Source organism: Pyrgilauda ruficollis, unplaced genomic scaffold (assembly GCF_017590135.1).
Source record: "Pyrgilauda ruficollis isolate IOZ18807 unplaced genomic scaffold, ASM1759013v1 scaffold2, whole genome shotgun sequence".
NCBI classification, from domain to species: domain Eukaryota; kingdom Metazoa; phylum Chordata; class Aves; order Passeriformes; family Passeridae; genus Pyrgilauda; species Pyrgilauda ruficollis.
The window spans coordinates 23,006,914-23,027,951 of record NW_024519206.1 but is presented as its reverse complement, the minus strand read 5'-3'; the positions used below and the strand labels follow the sequence as shown (position 1 = coordinate 23,027,951).

At 39.6% G+C, this 21,038-nt stretch overlaps 1 protein-coding gene across 3 annotated transcripts in view; it reads right to left on the bottom strand.

Moving 5' to 3' along the window:
* Positions 1 to 21,038, bottom strand: part of LOC121353143 (myosin VIIA and Rab interacting protein) — a 207,506-nt gene that overhangs the window by 100,555 nt on the left and 85,913 nt on the right. For all 3 annotated transcript variants that reach the window (XM_041466727.1, XM_041466730.1, XM_041466728.1), the window contains exon 3: positions 14,106 to 14,327. In XM_041466727.1, the coding sequence (XP_041322661.1) occupies positions 14,106 to 14,327 (222 nt within the window). The remainder of the gene's footprint in view (positions 1 to 14,105; positions 14,328 to 21,038) is intronic.

Genomic DNA, 21,038 nt, shown 5'->3' with positions numbered 1-21,038 from the left:
CTGTAAATGCTGCATTTATTCTGAGGGCAGTGTTCAGATTGAGATGAATCTATAGAAGCATCTGGAGACAATTATTCAGCTAGAATTAAAAGCAGAATAGACCTGTGAGATCTGTGCCTGAAAGGAGCGAGCCTTTGTGCTCTGGAAACAGCACTGTGCCAGTGCAGGGGCTCTGAAGGTTTGTTATGTGGGTTTTGGTACCAAGGAACATTTTACCTCCTCTAGGAAGATGGTGCACTAGTGAGAGCAAGTCATTTTAAATGAGGAAAAACGATGATTTTCTGTTTGTCTTACATGTATGTCAAATAGGGAAAAGAGCCAAACAACCAATATGTTGCTGTTCTGACAGAATTAGAAAAAGTCACATCACAGAGAGGCAATAGAGATACTTAGCACCTGGTTCCCTATCCCAGATCTCTTTCGATTTGCCAGAATCTTTGCTACCAAAGGCAAAAGACATTTTTAGCACAAGAAAGCCATCACAAAAGCAAGGTAAGGCAGTTATGCTTTCTGGCTTGCCTTAACAAAAACTGCCCACTACTAAGGAAAATCTGGCTAATACACAGTCCCAGTTAAAAGCATTCTCTGGCTAAGCTAATTCTTTCCCATCACATAGTGTCTGGTGTCTGAGTTCTTTTTCTTTTTTCTTGCAAAATGCAAATAACAGAATTTGGGAGGTTCTATCAATAATGCTTAAATAACAACCTCCTCGATACACAAAGCACATCTGCAGAATGATCCAGACCTTACTAATGAAGGGCAAGAATCGTGTTTGTTACATGCTGATTTTCTCTTATACATGTTATAACAATGAAAGTTAGTTGAAAGATGCAGGATGAACCATGTAGGATATAAGTTGGCTCACTCTATATCTATCAGCCCTGCTAAAAGGAAATTAATTGCCTTACAGAATCTAAATTCTCACTCTTGTTAAGCTCTCATTCCTGGCCTGGCTCCTCAGGTGCATCTTTGTAAACTTCATCTGCTGGTCTTCCCAGAAAGAACAGGAGTTGCCATCTGTGTGTCACCATGATATTTTATGAAAATCCCTTTGTCAGGATTTTTTCTCCTGAGAAGCTGAGAAGCCTCAGAGGAAAAGAAAAACAATAATTATCTGCTGCTGTGGAATGCAACAGGTGCATCTTTCATTGGTCCATGTGGATTGTTTTTACTTAATGACTAACTGCAGTCCAGCTGTGTCGGGACTCTGGTCTGTCACGGGTTTTTGTTATTCATTCCATTCCTTTCTAGCTTTCTGATGGATCCTTTCTCTCTATTCTTTTTAGTAAAGTTCTAGTATAGCAATATTAATATAATATAATATAATATAATATATCAGCCTTCTGAAATATGGAGTCAAGATTCTCATCTGTTCCCTCATCCTGGGGACCCTTGAACACAACCACATGTAAGTACACCCATATCTGATTGCATGAAGAGGATTTGCTATGATTTAAGAAATCCCATCACAATGGACCAGGATACTTGTGAAAAATCTCAATACAGGACAATTTTTTGAGTTTATTGTATCAGCTGTCCAATTTCAACCAAATCAGCCAGCCCTGGACACAAGCCTGAAACAGTCTGTTAATCAGAATGTATGATAATGTCTAGGTGATAACTAGAAGAAGCACAGTTTTTAGCTTTTTGCTTCACTATTAAAAAAATTATTAAACCCATGAAATCTAGCAGATAAAGACAGCTACTACGGAGGAGGTGTTTCCCTTCGCTAAATGCAAGGCTTTATTTTTATGTTTTGGTTTTTTTCTGATCAAGATTTCCCATCTGCTGTGTTCTCCACAAAGGAATTTTCCAGCGAGCTCTTCTCTGATTTCACTTGACAATCATTTGGATAGGAAAGGTTGCTTTTCCCACAGATGTCTCTCAGGTTCAATTGCATTGCCTTGACCATTGAAAAAACACACCACTGCAATGTGAACCAACTTTTAAAAGTCTAGTGTGGGTTTTTTTTTAATCTGAAGACAGAAACCCCAGCTCTGTGTCGCCACCATTCCAGTGTTTTCCCATGTTACAGCAAACGGGCAGCAATATCTGAGCCATCTTGATGCCTTTTTGAACATGGGCCTACTTTGTGAGTAAAACAAAGTAACATGCTCTTCTGCCTTGGAAAGCTTTTCTGCAAACTCTGGCTAAAGTGAGGCACAGAACACACAGACACACAATAAGGAAAACAGAGAAAAGTAGACTGGAGATACTCTCCTTCTGATAGATGAGATAAGGCTCTGGACTGATCCTTACAGAGGATGCAGAAGGAGAAATGTTTTAAAATGTCTGACCTAGTTAAGTGGATGGTGTATGTATGTGCTGTTCATCATTCAAGACCCACAGACCCATATGGAGCCTGTCACTTCCATGGTTTTTATTTAAACTCCAGGTCAGTATGGCATCAAGTAAAAAAATGTGCATATATATAAAAGTTCACATGAGCTTTATCAAGGTAGGGATTTCATTTCTCTCATAATGAAGCAAAACAGGGAAAGCCAGAGTCACCTACTCAACACCAGATGGTGAGCACCTTCTGAGCCCGAAGCAGAATCCAGGTCCGCTTTCTGCTTCCTCACCTGAATTCTGTCATCTACAGAGTAAAAAAAAATACTTCCTCCCTTCATGTACTATAAAAAAATCTAAAAGGCCTCATATATAACTGTGATATAAGATATGTAGCGCCATGGAAGAAACACTCTTTTCCTCCATAGCAGAATCTGTGTATTAATTTTCTACCTTTAAATATACATCTAAGTTATGTTGAAGTTCTTCTGCCCTTCATAAACCATTCCAAGACATTTGAAATGCACAGAATGCATCAGCAACCATCCAGGAAAATGGAAGTGTCCAAATAATTTTGAAAGCCACAATGATGCCTTCATAACCTAAATGAAAACTGTGCAAATATCAGACAGCTCATGAGATTCAACACAATTCAGAAGTCATTTCCTGGTTTCAACAACAGAGAAAGGCATACATTCACTTTTTATTTTACAAAGTAGTTCTGACAACATTTTTCAGCTTAACCAATGCTGCAGTGGCAACTTTTCAATGTGACCTTTAATAACTGTAGTGGTACATGTGATCAGAGTGAAGCAGAATCCTTATGTGATAGGAGCTAACAAAGCCCATGAAAAGGCTAAACCACACACTGTTTTGTAAAATAAGAGAGTTCAGAAGCAATGCTGATCTGTATTTACATTCTGGTAGCACCCATCAGGTGTTCTGTGCCTGAAATTTGAGCAGAACTTAGAGGAGGTGCTTTCCCAAGAAACTCTACGCTTAAGCATAAAGGAATTACCATCATCATCTATTATATTTCACCAAAAAGGACCTGGGGCATGCAAAGTGTAACACAGCTGCCTTTAGACAGAGATCATCTGAAGGAAAGCTGACCTTCGGAATTTCGAGGCAGTAATTTTCTCACATGATGCTCTAATATCAGTAACTGGTGCATCTGAGCAATGCCGGCTGTGGGAAGGACACTGCCAAAATTGTAGCAAACCTTCCAGAGATGACATATATGCTCATTTAGCACAATGCTCTGTATCCCTTTGAAAGTCAGCAAATTCAGATAAAGCCTGCAATGCTGAAGTCCTGGCTGTCTGAGATCAAAGTGGGTTTCTGTCCCAAAACTCCCTCCTCAGTGTTTTTCACATCCAGATTACTCTAGATGCTGTTACTGTAGCTAGTCCATGCTGATCACCTGAGAAGCTTACTTGGCATCCATTAATCCTATCAAAACTGAGCTGTCGTGAAAAGAAAGGTATCACAAAAGTGATACTGTTACAGAAAACTCAATGTGCATTGTTTTGAATTTACCTCTGCATTTTTCTTAGACTCTCACTTGCTGCCTTTGCAAGCCCTGCAAAACCTGCTGTGAATCACTTGCGCTGTTTCACCTTGGACCTCTCTTGACACCAGAGAGGAACTTGATGGAGCCACAGTCACTACAACCCTGGCAGCTGGCACAGAACCCTGACCTGAGGAGGAATAAACAGTAATTTTTCTGGCTGGCTGTCCCATTTTTTAAAAATATTTTTTCTCTTAAATCTATTAATGCAACATATTGTAAAGTTATAGCCAGCTACCTATAATGCTGGAAGTCTGTGTTTGCATATTATATTAAGCACTGGACTGTGGTAGCTTATGGAGTGTGTGAGGCAGGTATCCATCAAACCATTTGCAAATTACATACTGTAAGTGCTGTTCAGGATCCTGAACATTACCCTCTAGTGTTACTAATCCTTTATGCAGATATGTACTGTTTAATTGCCAGTCGGGAATTACAATCTCACGTTAAATGACTAATTTTTCAAACTACAGTTGTACTATTTCCCCCACCCTCCTCCTTATACTTTTCCTGTCAATCTTCTTTCACTCTACTCTGTTGCTGTTTCTCTTGCCAGAACCACCCTTTTTGGTAGCAACTGCAACACTTTAAAAGTAGAAAATACTGTATTAAAATGTACTGCACGGAATGGACTCAGTAAAGTATGCTTTCACACGTCTCAAAACCAACCCTCTCTACCCAAACCCAATGTAAGATTGCTTTGAAAGCTGGTGTCTGTCAAGAATATTCAACCTCTAATTATAATTTCTACAATGAGATGAATAACCACTGTTGCCACACTACAGGACTAACAGAGACACTAGTTATGTATGTTTTCTGTGTGAGTGGTCATAACTCAGAGGAGTTTCAGGGAGCAGTGCTGGTACAGACATGTTCCAAAATATTAGCCTGAAATTCCCCTACATCCAACAGCCCTTGGATCCTAGATGCAAAACACAAGAAGGTATTTTGTGATAGGTCACAATGCCAAAGACTGAAAGGCACCAGTTGCGATGTGTTTTTTTTTACAACATGTAGGAGAACTACTTCCCCCCTGAAAATGAATGGCTCAGAATTTCTGAAGCACAGGAGGCAGGGTCATTCCAAATGTAGCTCTCAGTGGAGCTGCATTCACACTTCTCAGTACAGCACTCTACAGCCTTTTCCCCTCGGGACAGTCTTCAAAAGCATGTTTGATCGAAGGTATGCTCTGTCACCACAGACAGGCCTGGCTGCTGGTGAGTTTGCAGGACTGGGACAAGCCATCATAATGGGTTTTTTTGCTGCTAAAAGATATTAATTCACTTTTTATCTTGCCAGAGTTTGAAAATGCTTTTGACATTGCAACTACCTGAGATACAGAGAGTTCAAGAAACCCCCTAGGTTATGAATTCCTGCAAACACCTCAGAGACAAGATTACAACTGTGACTCCTGATGCAATTTATACCATTCTATATACAGATTTCCTCTATTTCACAAGCATTTATTCCAATTTCCATACTCCAGGCACTATTCTACAAGCCCCTACATTGGCAGCCAGGAAAAACCACGAACACAAAGCAAATCTGTCATCAGCAAATTGAAAACAATGTGAACCATGATGTCTCCATTATGCTATTATTCTCACATACAACCTCAGAGTGTGTAGGATCATGGGAAACAGTACTTCCTGATTAGATTAACAAATTTTCATTCAATATTAATTATCTCTTGGGCCTTAATAAGAAGAGAAGGAAGGCTTTTTGAGTCTGGGGCCTGGAGAAGCACCCCACAAATCTTCACATCAATTGACAGAAACAGAAATGAAACAAAAATGAACCAGTATGGGAACCTGACTCCTACATATTGCCCAGAGACATCACTTGCTGAATTACAATAGCAAACTTGATAGCACATTAAATTTCAAACCAAAAACATCAGGACAGGCAGTATTACAGATCCAGCAGCTACATCCACCTTACAAAGATTCATTCCCAAGGCAAAAGTGTTCATTCAGGAAGGCACTGACCACTCCATCACAGAACAGCCCTCGAAAAAAGGGACTAACAAAACTCCTTCAAAAGTGTGTTCGCAACTCCCTGTTGACTTCTAACATCCAGAGACAAAAGTCAAGCTGTAAAGCCACAGCATGCCGATTCCCAGAAAGGTACATACGTTTCAAATATGTTGGTGGGGGATGTGGGGGTATGAGGAGAATGGAAGACATATTTGGTATGATTATTTTTATGTTTGCCTTTATTATTTTCCAGTTACTGTGAAGAATTTTCATTTTTACTATAGCACCTTTCTGATGAAAACAATTTATCAAAGTAAATCCCAAGTGCACTATAAATCCAATACTAATCTGAAAACAAAAACTTTCTTTTGCTATGATCAAACATCACTTCCAAAGAGTTTACAGCTTCTGCAAACAAAAGGGTTCTGGTTTTAGGCAATTTTTATTTAGGCACTATGTCAAAATTCAGTCTTCATGTTTTGAAGCTGTTTCTGCAAAAATAAATTTTAAAAAAGGATAAAACAACTTGAAATGAATGGGGGTGGAAACTCAAAGACAGCTTTAGGTCAGAGATTGCTTTTCCACTACGTTAACATCATCCTGCTTGTGAAAACAAGATAAATGAAAGAAATGTCTGTTGGCTCCTGGGCTAAAATGGACAAGATGTTTGCCTGGACAGCTCTAGCAAAAGATGCAGGTGGGATGTAAGAAAGGAAAATTCATGAAACACACTTCAAGAACAGCTAACAGGTAACCATTACCATTTATTTCACGATCCACAAATCCAGGGTCATACTTTGAAAGTGGAGAGTGGAAGATATAGGAAGAGTAATTAACTCTCCAGCCAGATTCAGGCAGGGTTTATCTGAAACAAGACTTCACAAAAACCTAGATGCAGAAAAGATATGCTACTACAAAAAAAGTACAAGAAACCCAAATACTTAATTCAGCACACAAGTTTGTAAAACCTCGTCTTTGTCAGACACAGGGCAATTGCTTTTTTCACTTTACTTTTCCCTCAAGTTGCAGAAGCAGGATGGAACATGTGAATGTAGGATCTAATAGATTCTTATTGGAGACACTTAAGCAGTGAGTGCTTCAGCATCTATTTCAGGTGGGCTTGAACAGTAAGAACATAGAGTGACTTATTTATTGATGTGGTCAATCTTTTTTAAAATGACAAATTAAATTCTCAGTTTAACTTCTTTGGCAACACAAGCACGTTTTAGGAGAGTAATACTGCAACCTGCACTAGCTAGAGGAAAGACACATTTGTTACTACCATTCACTGCCAGTGGCTACAAGTCCAGAGGTCTTCCAATTTTCTACCAAGGAAAAAAACCCCTTTGCTAACCACGGCAAACTGTTAAATCTTGGCAGTTGCACAAATACAACAGACGAAAGCATGAAGACTCACCAAATGCTGAAACGAACATACATCAAACCAGGTTGCAAACTTTAATTAGTGATAATAAAAAAATGTTCAGTGATATGTCTGTGTGAAAGGGCACTCTTCTCTGCTTAGAGCTACCTCTAGAGTGTTAACCACACCATGGCTTCCTGCATTATTACATACATTTTATGATGAACAGCACATGAAGTTTCAGTTGCAGAAGTGACACAAGGGAAGTTCCTCCATAAGCTGTGCTTGATACTTAATATTTTCCATCTCAACTACTGTAAGGCATGATGTTCTCATGTGACATTAAGTGCCCATACTTAAAGAATCTTGTGCAATTTTAATTAGCTTTTAATTTGTCTCCCTCACTGAGAGTCCTTCAGCTTTTGCAAAACTGAAAGGCTAAGTAAGTCAAACCTATAATTTGTATGCTGCTTACTGTGTGAAAAACTGTGTTACATCCTTTCATATCCAGCTCCTCCCAGGTTAGCAGTCCCAATATTTTTGCACACTATTTATGTAATATTTATTACTGCTAGGGAAAATGTTTAATAGCCTTTCTTACCATGACTTGCTGAAGACAGGTGAAGCCAAACACAGGCAAGCATTTATATATTAACATTGAACATAAAGCCACAATATTCTACTCTCATTCATTCCCCAGAAGAATCCAAGCATTTGGATTCTTTCTGCACAACTGAAATCCACAAAGGTTTAGGCATGCTGACTGCAGCAAAACCCTCTAATAACAGTACATTAATAATACTTAGCATTTTACAACCAGAGCATTTAACTTTCTAACCACTAACCCCCAAGAGCTCAGGGTCATCAAATCCATTCTGCACAGGGAGAAACCTGACACATGGATATTTCCCCAAGGTCACTTGACAGCTAAAATTGGGATCCAGAGCTTCAAAAACACTGATTAGTCCTCCATGCACTCAGACACATGTTCACTTCCAAGGCTACTTAAAACTAGAAAAGATCACCTAATCAGCACTTATATTTAGCTGTTTTAATAGACCTCTCTTTCCTCCTCTCCTCTTCAATTCCATCTTTAGATATTTTTCTTAAAGCTAAGTGCAGCATTGCAGTCTGCTGTATGTTATGCAAGTTCAGCTTTATTCTGTCTAGCAGAAACTAAATTCTTCACAGTGCATACTTCAAAATAATTAAGACAGATCAGTATAGCAAAAAACACAGCAGGGATCAACCTGTCAAAGTAACCAGTTTGCACATTTCTCTCTCCTCCTCCAGTTAGGGAACAACTGAATAAACCAAAGACTGTTCTTGGCCCCTGTGCAAAATCAAAGCTCTTGTACTTGCTCTTCACAGGTACAGTGAGAAAAAGGACATGGTCTATGATCCACTGTGATGCTATAGCGTGGTAAGGACAAGGAGGTCAAGCGACAGGATACAAAACAGAGAGACAGTGGCAGGACAAGGAGGAAGAAAAAATTTTGAACAGAGCAGCATACGTTTTTAGAAGGAATTGCATCAATTTCTACAAGTATATACAGCTGAGAAAAAGAATTTTCATTGCAATTTACTTAAAATAAGTAAGTACAATACGAATGGGATCATTCAGAGAACTTTCAAAAAAGCAAAACAAGACCCATATGGGTGAAATGAAGACAACATGCCCATGGTAGAACTAAGACTTTATCTTCTGTGCTATGCCACAGAGCAAGTGAACGTTCCCATACAATTCTATCATCTTGGAAGCAAAAATACATTTCCTGGCATTGCCTTGACAATGTCACAGCTTCCAAGTTCTGTAGAAGTTCTCACTAATGTCAGACAGGGACCTCAAAGAGCAGAAATAGCAACTGTCACAAAACTATACACAAAATTCCAAGCTGTGGCTGAGGCAGACTACCTAAAATACATTTCGGCTTCCTTTTACCAGATGGTTGAGCCTTCTTGAAAGGAAAACAAAATTGCTAAGCAGCATTATATATTCATTAGTTTTCTACAACTAAGTCTTGAAACTGACTGTTTTTGTTACAGCCAGATGCACTGACAAATAAATACAAAATTCAGTTATTAAGTAGAAGTACTACTTTTCCTCAAGTACAATATCAAGGTTTTGTCAAATTTTCTGCTTTTTTCTCTTTTTCCCTGTAGAGACTGTAAAGAGTTTTGCACTAAAACTTGCATCAGCTAAGCAGAAAATATGTACCTTTTGGCAGGCTAACTTCAACTTTATCATGTTTCCACAAATACATGCTTTGTTCTGCTGACATTAAAACATATTACATTGTTTTATAGAGCCCTCCAAAAAACCCTATATGAAATATAAGGGTTTTATTTAGGATGGTCCCTGAGGCTGGCAAAGCTCCTTTTTATTTGAAGCATGTTCTGCCTGCCAGGTGAGTCTAGACTTTTATTTTCTGTTGCAATTTTCATTTTATCAGAAGCATTGCTCCATTTTAACTTTAGTGTTAATCCCAATGCACGCTAGTTGCAGAGAAATGTACTGGGTACTGCAGGTAGACTAGACCTTATTGCATTTTCTCAAATCTCACTCTGATATGCATTAAAACCCTAACACATATCTAAGTAGTCTAACTAATTATCAAATACCAGTAAGACGATTACATTTGCTACAGATGCAAATTGTTACCATCTAGTTATATTCAACAAGGCACCCCAACAAACTCAAAATGTAAGGAACATTCAAAAATAACTCTGTATTGAAGAGCTGATGAAGGTAATTGCTATACCCTTGCTTTCTTCTTTTTAAAAGTAACAGTTATATTGGGTGTACAAAAACCAAAGTTTAAAAAAAAAAAAAGTAATTCTCTTAAACATTCAAATAAATCTGTGCTGCAAGCAACCAATATGATGACTTTTGAGATCCAGTTTGAGCCACCCAAAACACTACTTTGACTGCAGGAAGTCTTGAGTATGTGCAGCATGACTGTGCTGTTCACTAGTTAATGACATAAAGGAGAAAAGGACCAGTGTCTGAGTCTCTGTCTCTTTATAACCTTTACTAGCAAAGGACCACCAACAACAAAGCAGCTCTTATAAAGCAGAATAATGACTTTCTGCAGGCCCTCTCACCCATGGCCTGGCTCAAGAAAGCAAAGCAGGAGTCCACTAAGCGATGAACTTATTTGAGAATAAGTGAAAAAACCATAGGACAGATGGATGTGAAGGCATGAAAGGATTAGGTGCCCATGCTCCCACTCACAACAGAGACAGAAATCTTTTGACATACAGATGGTTAGAACAGAAGAATGAACCAAGAATGCAGAGGAATTCATGCAAGATAGTCATGAAAGGCTGAGGTGGACAGCCAGATGTTTGTACACCTTATTTTGGATTGGACTCTACTCATATTAATCAGTCCAGGAGTAAAACATTATTAGTTTAAAAAAACCTGCAAAAATATGCATTTTAATGGATTATGCTTTTAAAAAAAGATTATTTTTATTAGTACAAGACGTTTAATAGAAAGCAGAACACCACAAGCAGGGTGTTCTGGGATATGGCTACTTGGAGAACGGAAAAGTGGTCTTAGACACAAAGAAAGCATGCCTTATTTCCACTAAATGAGAAAAAAACCTTTGTGTCTGGCATCAAAAGCATTAATCCAGAGGGCAAAGAAACTGTGCCTGGTATCTACTTAGCCAAGGGGACTTAAAAAGTACTGACCTCAGCAAACTGCCTAAATACATTGTCTGACAGGTGTCTAACAAGGAGACATTTTACAAGGCTTTGGAAGAATCAGAGCTGCACTACACAGAAATCAAAAACTTGAAATTATTATTATACAATTTTATCACAGAGTACTTGCAGACTAAAAAGATACACACAAGAAGTGAAACCCCTGAGAACATTAATAATAGTATTCAGAGACAAATCTAAATTAAAAAGATTTTCAGAATATGTGCTAAATCTGGGAAATTGGGAAATTTAAGGAAGGTTCTCCTGTTCTTCACAAGATTAATTCAGACATTGCTGTAAAGACATCTTTGAGCATGAGATTCCATACCAAGCTCAGTTTCCAACTTTTAAAAGATGTATGGCAGCAGGAGATGTGCTTTAAAGGAATTCAAACACCAAAGTTCTCATTGGCTTATTGATGAGTTTTCTGCTTTTGGAAGAAGCAGAGACTTACTTTTTTGACTGATTTTCTACGAATGTTCTATGTTTCAAATGGTGACCTGAATTTTTGCTCTCTGCTCAATGTTAATGTAGATGCTAATGTCTGCCTTGGAAGATGAAAATCAACAGAAAAGATATCTCTGCTGGGGTCAAGCCTTGAAAAACTAGTTCAACATGTCAGCTTTTCTTGAATGTAGAACGCAGTTTTCAGATATTTCTATCCCATTAGAGCTCACCTTCTATTGTGCATAAGACAAGCAGGCAAATAACAGCTAAACCAAGAACCACCTCCACTACCTGTGCTGCATTACCAAATCTAAAAATCAAAGACACAACCAGAGGAGCGGGAGAGAGGCAGGAGAACACAGTCCACCTGAAGAGTAAGTCACTGAGAAGATGAGAGGAACTCAAAAGGCTGTTGTGCTTTTCCTTGGAAAAAATACTGACCGTGAGTCAAACCACAAAAAGTTATACCACCCTCCGCCCCCCACCGCCAAACACAAAAAAAAAGCCTCCACCAAATCAAAATACATCAGCAGTCTCTGAGTAATACCAGCCCCTGATCTACCTACAGGGACTTGTAAGTAGCACAGTCCAAAAAACTGAACATAAAATGATTAGCAACAGTGTTAGTTAATTTATTCACTGAAAAATAACTCAAGCTGTGTCTCTAGGTCTCATAAATAAAGAAAATGTTTATAACTGAGTTACAGGCAAAACCCTGACTTCAAGGGTCAGAAATAGCATTTTTATGATACAGCTACAGATTTTTCTTCTGAAATTAAATTCTTCTGAGACATTTTCTGTGGAGTCAGCAAAAGGCATTTTAAGTGCAGTTCATCAGCATCCACAAATCTGGCTGCTGTGCTGCTGCCCATATGGGTGAACACAGGATAAATGGAAGAAAGAGGTGTCATATGAAATGGTTGAATGACTAAGGCAGAAACAAGCACTGGCTCTCTGTGTTGCTAGAAGAGATCCTCCTGTCATTGATCTGCCTCCTCACCAGGTAAGAGGGGGTTTCTCTGTGTTTTCCAGGGTAAAAAGCAGAGAACAATCAGGTGCCCCAAAGAACACAACCACCTTCGCCTTCAAAGACTGATCTTTGGAAATTGGCATTGTCTGGGATCTCTATGATTTTAAGGACCTGTGTCAAAGAGCACAAACTTAATTCACAGCTCTTGTAGGAATGATTACGGCATCCTGGCCTGTATCAGGAATAGTGTGGCCAGCAGGAGCAGGGAGGTCATCCTTCCCCTGTACTTGACACTGCTGAGGCTGCACCTTGAGTGCTGTGTCCAGTTCTGGGGCCCTCAGTTTGAGAAGGGCATTGAAATGCTTGAGCGTGTCCAGAGGAGGGCAACGAGGCTGGTGAGAGACTTGGAACACAAGCCCTGTGAGGAACAGCTGAGGAAACTGGGGTTGTTTAGCCAGGAGAGGAGACTCAGAGGTGACCTTATCACTCTCTACAACTTCCTGAAAGGTGGATGTAGTCAGGTGCGGGTTGGTCTCTTTCTCCAGGCAGCAACTGACAGAATGAGAGGACACAGCCTTAAGCTGTGTCAAGGGAAATGCAGGCTGGATATTAGAAAAAAGTTTTTTACCAAAGGAGTGATGAAGTACTGGAATTGTCTATCCAGGGAGGTGGTAGAGTCACCATCCCTGGATGTGTTTACAAAAAGATTGAATGTAGCACTTGGTGCCATGGTTTAGTTGAGGTGTTAGGGCATGGGTTGGACTCGATGATTTTGAAGGTCTCTTCCAACCTCGTGATTCCATGATTTCAAGTGGGTGTTAATGGGAAGCAAGAGGGAATAGTATGGCTTTGGTGAACACAGGAGTATCATGAAGCATTGCAAAGGGATTTGTCTCTTGTCTTCATCCTGCGTTCTCCACTAAAGAGAAAGATAACCAGCCATTCTTATCACATATGCTCAGCTGCTTTAGTCACCAGTGTCAAAATTAAACCATAAGGAACTGAGTTACTTCATTCACCCTTCTTGTCTGAGTTAAAGGGTGTTGGTCAGGACTATGTCACCACAGCTACAGCTGCTTTTGGAACCTGGAGACAAGGACTATAACAGTCACATCCAAGGAATGGCCCCTCTGCTGCTGTTAAGTGTTTTGCTTTGTTTTTCTGGTGCTATCCTTACATGTTGGCGCTCTGTTACCCTCAGAAGGGTGAGATAGTAAATCCCTGATACCCTCTGCAAACAGAAGCCTAGCAGCATATTCTTTAGCAGATGTTATGAATTATAACAGGTTGCACTGCTATTTTCTTTGGGTACCTGCCAAAGTAAGCTCAAGGCATACCCACCAATAAGCTGGCATTTAGAAAAGCACTCTAAAACACAGTCACAGCTGGATCATCTATTCACAAATATTCTTCCTTCCATTTCTGACCCATCAAGGGGATTAGCTGCCAAACTATTAACTGTCTTACCACCATCTGTGCTCAGGTTCCATTAGTAACCCAGGTGTTTCAGGACATCCCAGTCCTGCACAAGCTATGCCCAGTTACTGCTTGCTGGTACATCAGTCCAGCTAAACAAGCCTGGAAAATGCAACAGGTAACCAAACACTCTCAGAACAAATTAACCTCTACAAAAACCAGGCATGTCAGGAATAAATCAACCTCTACATAAACAGGTACTTCACGTCCTATCCCACCAGAGTTAACTACTGACAAATACAAGGAAAAGCTCAGGTCAGGCCACAGCTGCCTTGCAGAAGTTGCTGAACAATAGGCTTTTACCTTGCTTGCTGACAGACACTGCAAATCCAAGCCTTCTCCTTCTTCTGGTAAGTGCTGCAGCTCTTGCAGATGTTGTACTTGCAGTCTTGGCACTGTCGCTTGCTGTTGATAAGAAATGTGAAAGGGGAACAGCAGCGAATGCAGCAGTGCTCATTGAACTTCTGCTGCTTGGAAAGGATGCTGCACTTGTTACCCTCTTCATCCAACTTCTGCTTCATTTCACTGGAATGAAAAGAACAAAAACATAAGCAAAATTTCAATGGGAAATCTTCATCCTTTTTCCACATATTATACTCTTCAAATAACTTCTGCAGATGTGAAATGAATATGAGAAATGCATATCCTAAATCTAGAATTGGAAAGCAAAAATTCCTATGTTCCCTTAAGTCACCCATGGCCAACCCACTTAAACTCTCTCCCTGAGTCACAAACCAGAGCAAAATTTACCTAGTTCCAGAGAGAGAACCCTAAGGAAAGCCAGGTTGCTGCTCCAGGCACTCCAGCTGTGCCAAGCTATAGAGACCATGCGAAAATTCAAGGCTACTCTCAGAACCCTTTACAAATCAAAAATCAGTTTATGGAAGTCAAAAAGATTGGCACACCGTAATAAAAATATGCTTCTGACTCATAGTTTTGAAAACAAAAAGTTTGTTTTGTTCTGACCCATAGGATCATTTTATTCGTAACAGCTCCAATTTGTCAAGCAACATTAATGATATCCTTCGCTTCAGAGAGATTTGGGTGCTCTACTTGTTAGGACCAGTCTTAAGACAACTGCTAACTGTGAAAGTGTTTGCAGGCACTCTGCATAAAGTTTCCTGTATTCCAGCAGAAGAGCTCATTTATTTAAAAAACTGACATAAATTGTGTATGCATGGTATTAAGTAAATTGCTATCTCCCATTTTACAGAGCTTTTGATATTTACAAATTAGGCTATCTATTCCATAACAGGAGTAATAAAAAAGCATGCAGAAGGAAGAGTTGTGAAGGTAGACAGGTCTGCAAACTCATCACACATCTTCTGGCATGTACAACTAGGACATACCCTATGAGAAGAAAAAATAAGAATCAATGAACAACAAGCTTTTAACACAGTGTGCACACACATTCATTCTTTCTATGTCTCAGAATTAGTGGTGAGTACCTTACTGTTTCCAACTGCTGATAAAAACCACTTAGATGACTAGAGTAACACAAAAGTCTAAATAAAATTTAGAGGTATCACAAAGCAGACTAAGCTGCAGGAGTATTTACTCATGACATGCTGACTTACTCTTAAATTAATATTTAAATATCTTGCTGCACAAATAAAAGAGTACACTTATTGCATGCTTATTCAGAAACTCAACCAAGATCATCTATGAACATCATTGTGAGCCAAGCCTGGAATTTTAAAAAGAATCACGTTACTGGGCTATATATCACCTTATTTGCCACTTCTGCCTCAGATTCATAACTCAAAATAAAACCAGCCTGTTTTATGAAAATCTGACAGGTCAATTCTAAACCTCAAATCTAAAATACAAGTAAAGCAGTGATCTAAACCACATAATTTTTGAACTTGCACATACAACCCATTTAAGCATATTCCTAATATATGCCTATTAATAAATTTAAAATTTGAAAACAATGCTGCTGCTCACACCCTGTACAAGGGTTTGACTAAATTAGACTAGGTGCTCAGATACTCTTCGCACTTTCAAGTAAATAATCTTTATGATTTTTTTTTCTGTCCAGATGGTAAGACATGGTTGTTCTGCCACATTTTTACAGAATGTGCAAGATGCAAAAGGTAAGAGATTATCAGGTAAGAGAGGAAATGTCTGAATTATGCACGTCAAACTGGCTTCCTCAGGTAAACTGACGGAACTATCCCAGAGATTCAATGGGATGGCTAGACTAGTTTGTCTTAATCTCCATTACTCCATGGCACTACATGGACAATCTTTCTAGTGGAACAAGAGAGGAAGTGAATTGTCTCCAAGTCACTCCTTCACCCACAGCAGGCATGCTGCTCTGCAACAATGGGATGAGACAGCACTGTTTCTGCACAGAAGGTCAGGCAGGAACCCCAGGTCCCAGGACAAAAGCTGGTGAAGGTGAGGTCTGTATGATTCAAGGAGGATTTCTAGCATGGAAAAGTGTTTGGTAGACCAAGATGCTGCAATCTTTGCTTCAGGATGGAGACCCCAGGAAGCAGATGCTGGCCCTCCCATAAAACACGAACAGCTAAGGAGTCAGGGTTAGGTGGAGTGATGAAAGAAGAGATTTTTGTCCTTATGGAGTTCTGTTAATCTCCCAGACTTAGTAACGCTGCTGCTTGGTAGTATCAGCCCACACACTCAACCTTGTCATGCTCAGTGGCATTTTGAACCCTCATTAGGGCTCTGATGCATGATAGCAAGATAAATCACAGAGGCAAAGCAACCAATTAAAGCGCTACAATAATGCTTACAATATAAACCCAGGCAGTTTTGTTCACAACACAGCTAATAAAGCCTGATACCTAGAAAAAGCTGAGCTCACACTGAAATCTTTTCATCAGAATAGGCATTAATTACATTTCTCTCCTCTGTCTGGCTGCCAGCATTCACTACAGTGGTAGAACTCAATATCATTAAGGCATCTGCCTCAGTGCTAAACAGGACTAAAATTGGCCAATGGATTAAAAAAGTAAATAGGATAGGGTTGGACAGCCTGTCAGAGAGAGAGCATGACAGAAAAAACCCCTCATTTCCACAGGAAAGCAGGCAGAACAGAAAAGAAAGCAATGCGCATCTCTCTGACAGCTGCAACAAATTAAGGTTCTTGCACACTGCCCTGCCAAAGGCTACTCTATAAGGAGTCAAATGGCAAAAGGGACTGTCAACTGGACTTGTCATCTGAAGCCAAAAGGCTCCTCTCCACACTCTTTCCTTGGAAGCAAAACATGGGTTTCATATGAAAGCGAAGTGCTGCATAACTCTGGTGGGCAACTCAGCCTGCCTAGTTTGAGGAAAATTAGCTGAAGTGAAAAGTAGGCACTGATATACTCTCAGCAATACAGAGAAGATGTTACTTGGACCTAACTCCAGCTGCGTGATTACCCTGAGTGGGATGATTAATGCGGGTGTCAATGTCAATACCCTGAGAAAGTCTGTTGCGCTGAAATTCAGGAGGTACAAACTGAACCTCAACGCGTCCCAAATTTGAAAATCTCAGGCTTTACTTTCAGGACGTTCAAATCACTTGGTGCAAGAAGATGGCAAGAATGTTCTAAGGAAATGGCAGCAGCTAACAACAACTGATTGTCTCACAAAGTGAAACTTGCTTCCAAAAAGGCAACAGCCACTGGTGCAGGAGCTATTTCTAAAAAGAAGGTTGAACCACCCAGTCATTGCAAACATTGCCCCTTCCTCCCCATGCAACATTGTTTCCCCCAACAAAACACAGCTGAGGGGGATGGGATAGAGGGAGAATGCCTCTCCTTCTCTGTATCCGCACTTGTGTGTGCTTAATTCCCCAAGGAGGGAACGTAATGTAGTCACAGATGTATACACAGAATATGTGTGCAAATAAAACAAGCAATAAAATACAACTGCACAAAAAATGGGTCTGCTGGGGGAAGCACAGAACAGTGGGAACGACAAATGACAGAATTTACTTGGTAGTCACAACTGATGGGGCTCAGCTATTATGGTTATGTGTAACACAGCAAGAAGCACCTGTGGAGAAGAGAATTCCTGCTGTGTGAATGAATCTCAGATTGGGTTTCATTTTCTTTCTCGAATGATTGAATTTCACCAATTGCTTAGATGTACAAAAAAGGCAAAAATTACTCAATAGATATCCAACATGTCTATCACAAAACTCAATTCTGTCAAAGAACATTTTATGAGTTCCAAGTTCCGAATAAGTTCTAAATTATGAAGATGAATATTAGACTTTTCTAGAAGCTTTTATCAATGAATTTACACAGTTTGTGTTTAAAAAAAATACGTAATTAATTTCAGTCAATGTTTTGGGTGATAGACTCCTGGCATGTAATTCCCACAAACTGTCAGATTAGGAATACTTTCCATCAGACTGTTTTGGAATGTAGGTTCTTCTATTATATTCTGAGGGTGAATAGATGTCTTCCCCTCACCACCCACTACGTTTTTGTGACTTTTTAAAACATAAATTAAATAGCTTCCATTGGTATAGTTCAATTCTTCCTAGTGTCTCTGGCAGGTTTAAACATAATTCTTCAAGGTTTGCCTGAACAATGCCTTCTCCTCTCATAAATTTCTAAACCTCTGGATGCAGCAATGGAAAGGAGTCCATAAAACAGGCAATTGTATTACAACAAAAAGCTAAAAAATCTCCTCTTTTTCATATAACAAAGAAAACAGTTCCTGGTGAAAACCTGATAGCTGGCTTGAGCTCCAAGACAGAGTCTGTATAACCAAGTCTGTGTGTCAAGCTCCTCAATATGCAGCTCTCTGCTCTTCTCTAAGGGCTCCTCTGAGCCCAGTTATTGGGCTGTACCATCTTACTCTTGTCTCACACTAGTCTCCATTTCAGGAGTTTAAACCTGGCAGTTCAAAGGCAAAGTCCAGCTGGACTGGTTCCCATTTGCTCTGTTGCCTTCTTAAGTGATGGATAAATACAATTCTTCCTGCTGTTTAAACACTTTTTTTATCTTCCCCAGTAAGGTACAGGCTAAATCTATTCTAGTTGCCTGCAAAGGCAAAGTGGAAAATGGAAGGACAATGTTCCTGGATTCACCTCTCTCCTCCCTGATGAACAGAGCAGTGCTTTTACAAGTTACCAAAAACAGGTAGAAACTTTCTCCTTCGCTACTACAGATGAGGGTTTCTGTTTCTTCTGCCTCCTATCCTCTTAATGCAAATTACACCTATTTCATAGAATAAGCCACAGTTTATCCATTGGCCTTAGAGCCTTTTTTACTTCAAAGACTAATGAACATACAGCACACATTGCAAAGTGCTTTTCTTAGGAGAACAGTGATCTGCTCAGCTGGGTAACTGCTTGTCTCTTTTCTCTGTACTTGTTTGCACTATCTCACTTCGCCGAGTAGATTCTGAGCAGTGCATGAAGTTCACATACTTGTCTTAAAACTGGTTTCAATCTTAGTCTGACAACTGCTAAAATGTTGTTTCCCTCCACAGAAGAGAATGCCTTCAGACACTTTTCTGTTCAGGCATCCTTAATACTCATCTACGCATAACAAGCTATTGAGGCCTTTTGCTTAGCAAAAAATCTGGATTTCTGCATATTCTGGAGAGCAGATGAACAAGTTCTGATGTCCCCGTTTCCAGCCTTTCAGAGAGACCACTTTTACCACTGCACCTGATGTTTTTCCACTCCCATAGTCAATCCAAATTTGGTGCATTGGGCTAGGAGTTTTCTTGGGCTACAGAGATCACCTAAAAATACAGGTTTTCCCAATACCCTCTAATCTACAATGCTGGAGGACAAAGGGATTCTCATATTAAGTGGCTAAAGTGTACACAGTGTTCCCATCTCCACTCTCCTTAAACCTGACAGATGTGCACCAGATGTCAGAGCTGGGGTAAAGATCTTTTAATCTTTGGAGAACATGACAGTCTCTTACTCCTTGATTACTAGTACAATGAGAAGGAGTCACAGGCTGAATGTGACTGAAATTTCTCTCCCATTCACATGTTTTCAATTTGATGTTCAAGGTCCTGGATTGTGATAACTACATGTAGTTCCCACCTCAGCCCTTACTTCCTCTCTTCTTCACCCAAATCTCCCAAACCATCAGAAATGCACCAACCAGGTTAGTAAAATGCTGCTACATCTAGGAAAAACATGCAGTGGAAGTTTTATAAGCCTGACTCCTGGGCAGGGGTCTGAGAGAACAAGCCAAAATTGCCAAAAAGAGCTGCTCAGTGTTTTATCCCTTCCATGTTTCTTGTGTCTCAAATTGTGGAGTGCTGCAAATAGGAGTGAAGCTCTATGCTGACAGGGTCATACACCTTTTCCACCTGTAGTACACAGTAAGAACCAAATTCTCCTAGTAGGCATATGCCTCCATCATTATTTACTCTCTCATGGTGCAGTGCTAATTTATTTTTGCTGCCTCTTCTTCTAAAGTAGTTTATTTTTCTCCATTAAGACAGGCATCTAACACAACTTCCAGACAGTACTACAATACCATCCCTTTTGCTTCTTTGATTCTTTGCTAAATTTCCCCTACTGAAACTCTAATTGCTCTCTGAAAAAGTGGAGCACAGGATAGTACTATAGCAAATGCCAAGTTAATTCATTATCTTACTTATTAATCAAGGCCTTTTCCCCAAGCTTTTATCAACACTATCACAATTTTGCCTTGTTCCATATTTTACCACTTAGCACATGAAATATTGCTCTACACATTGCTGGTACTATCAAAAAGCCATGCTTAGAACACATGCAAACACATCACTTGCATTTGGGGAGCCTTGGAGGAACACACATCACTTTCAGAGGGATATCAGTCCAGCAGCAGTAGCTGACATTTTTCAGGAAGATTAGACAGCAGGGAGTGTACCATAAATGGCGGGGGGGAAGGGGGAAGTGTGATGGAAGTAACAACATCCTAAAGCAAAACACAAAGTCTTCAGGGGGAGATAGGGGGAGTTGAGTGCTAAGAAATTCATAAATAGTTATAAGTAAGTCACTTGTACAAAAATCAGGAAGATTAATATTTCACAGTCCAATTACTCTAACTGTGGTTGTGTTCTTTTATTTAAGATCTTACCAGCATCTCTTGAGGGTTTTTTTCCCTCTTCAGCTTTTAATTTCTATACAATTCAATTTCTATAATATTAATGTGTATTCCTATCAAATCTCACTTTTTATATTTTTTTTTTCCTTCCCTCTTCAAAAGTAGGAGCAAACAGTGATGATGCTGCATATATGCTATACTCTGATCTGGGGAC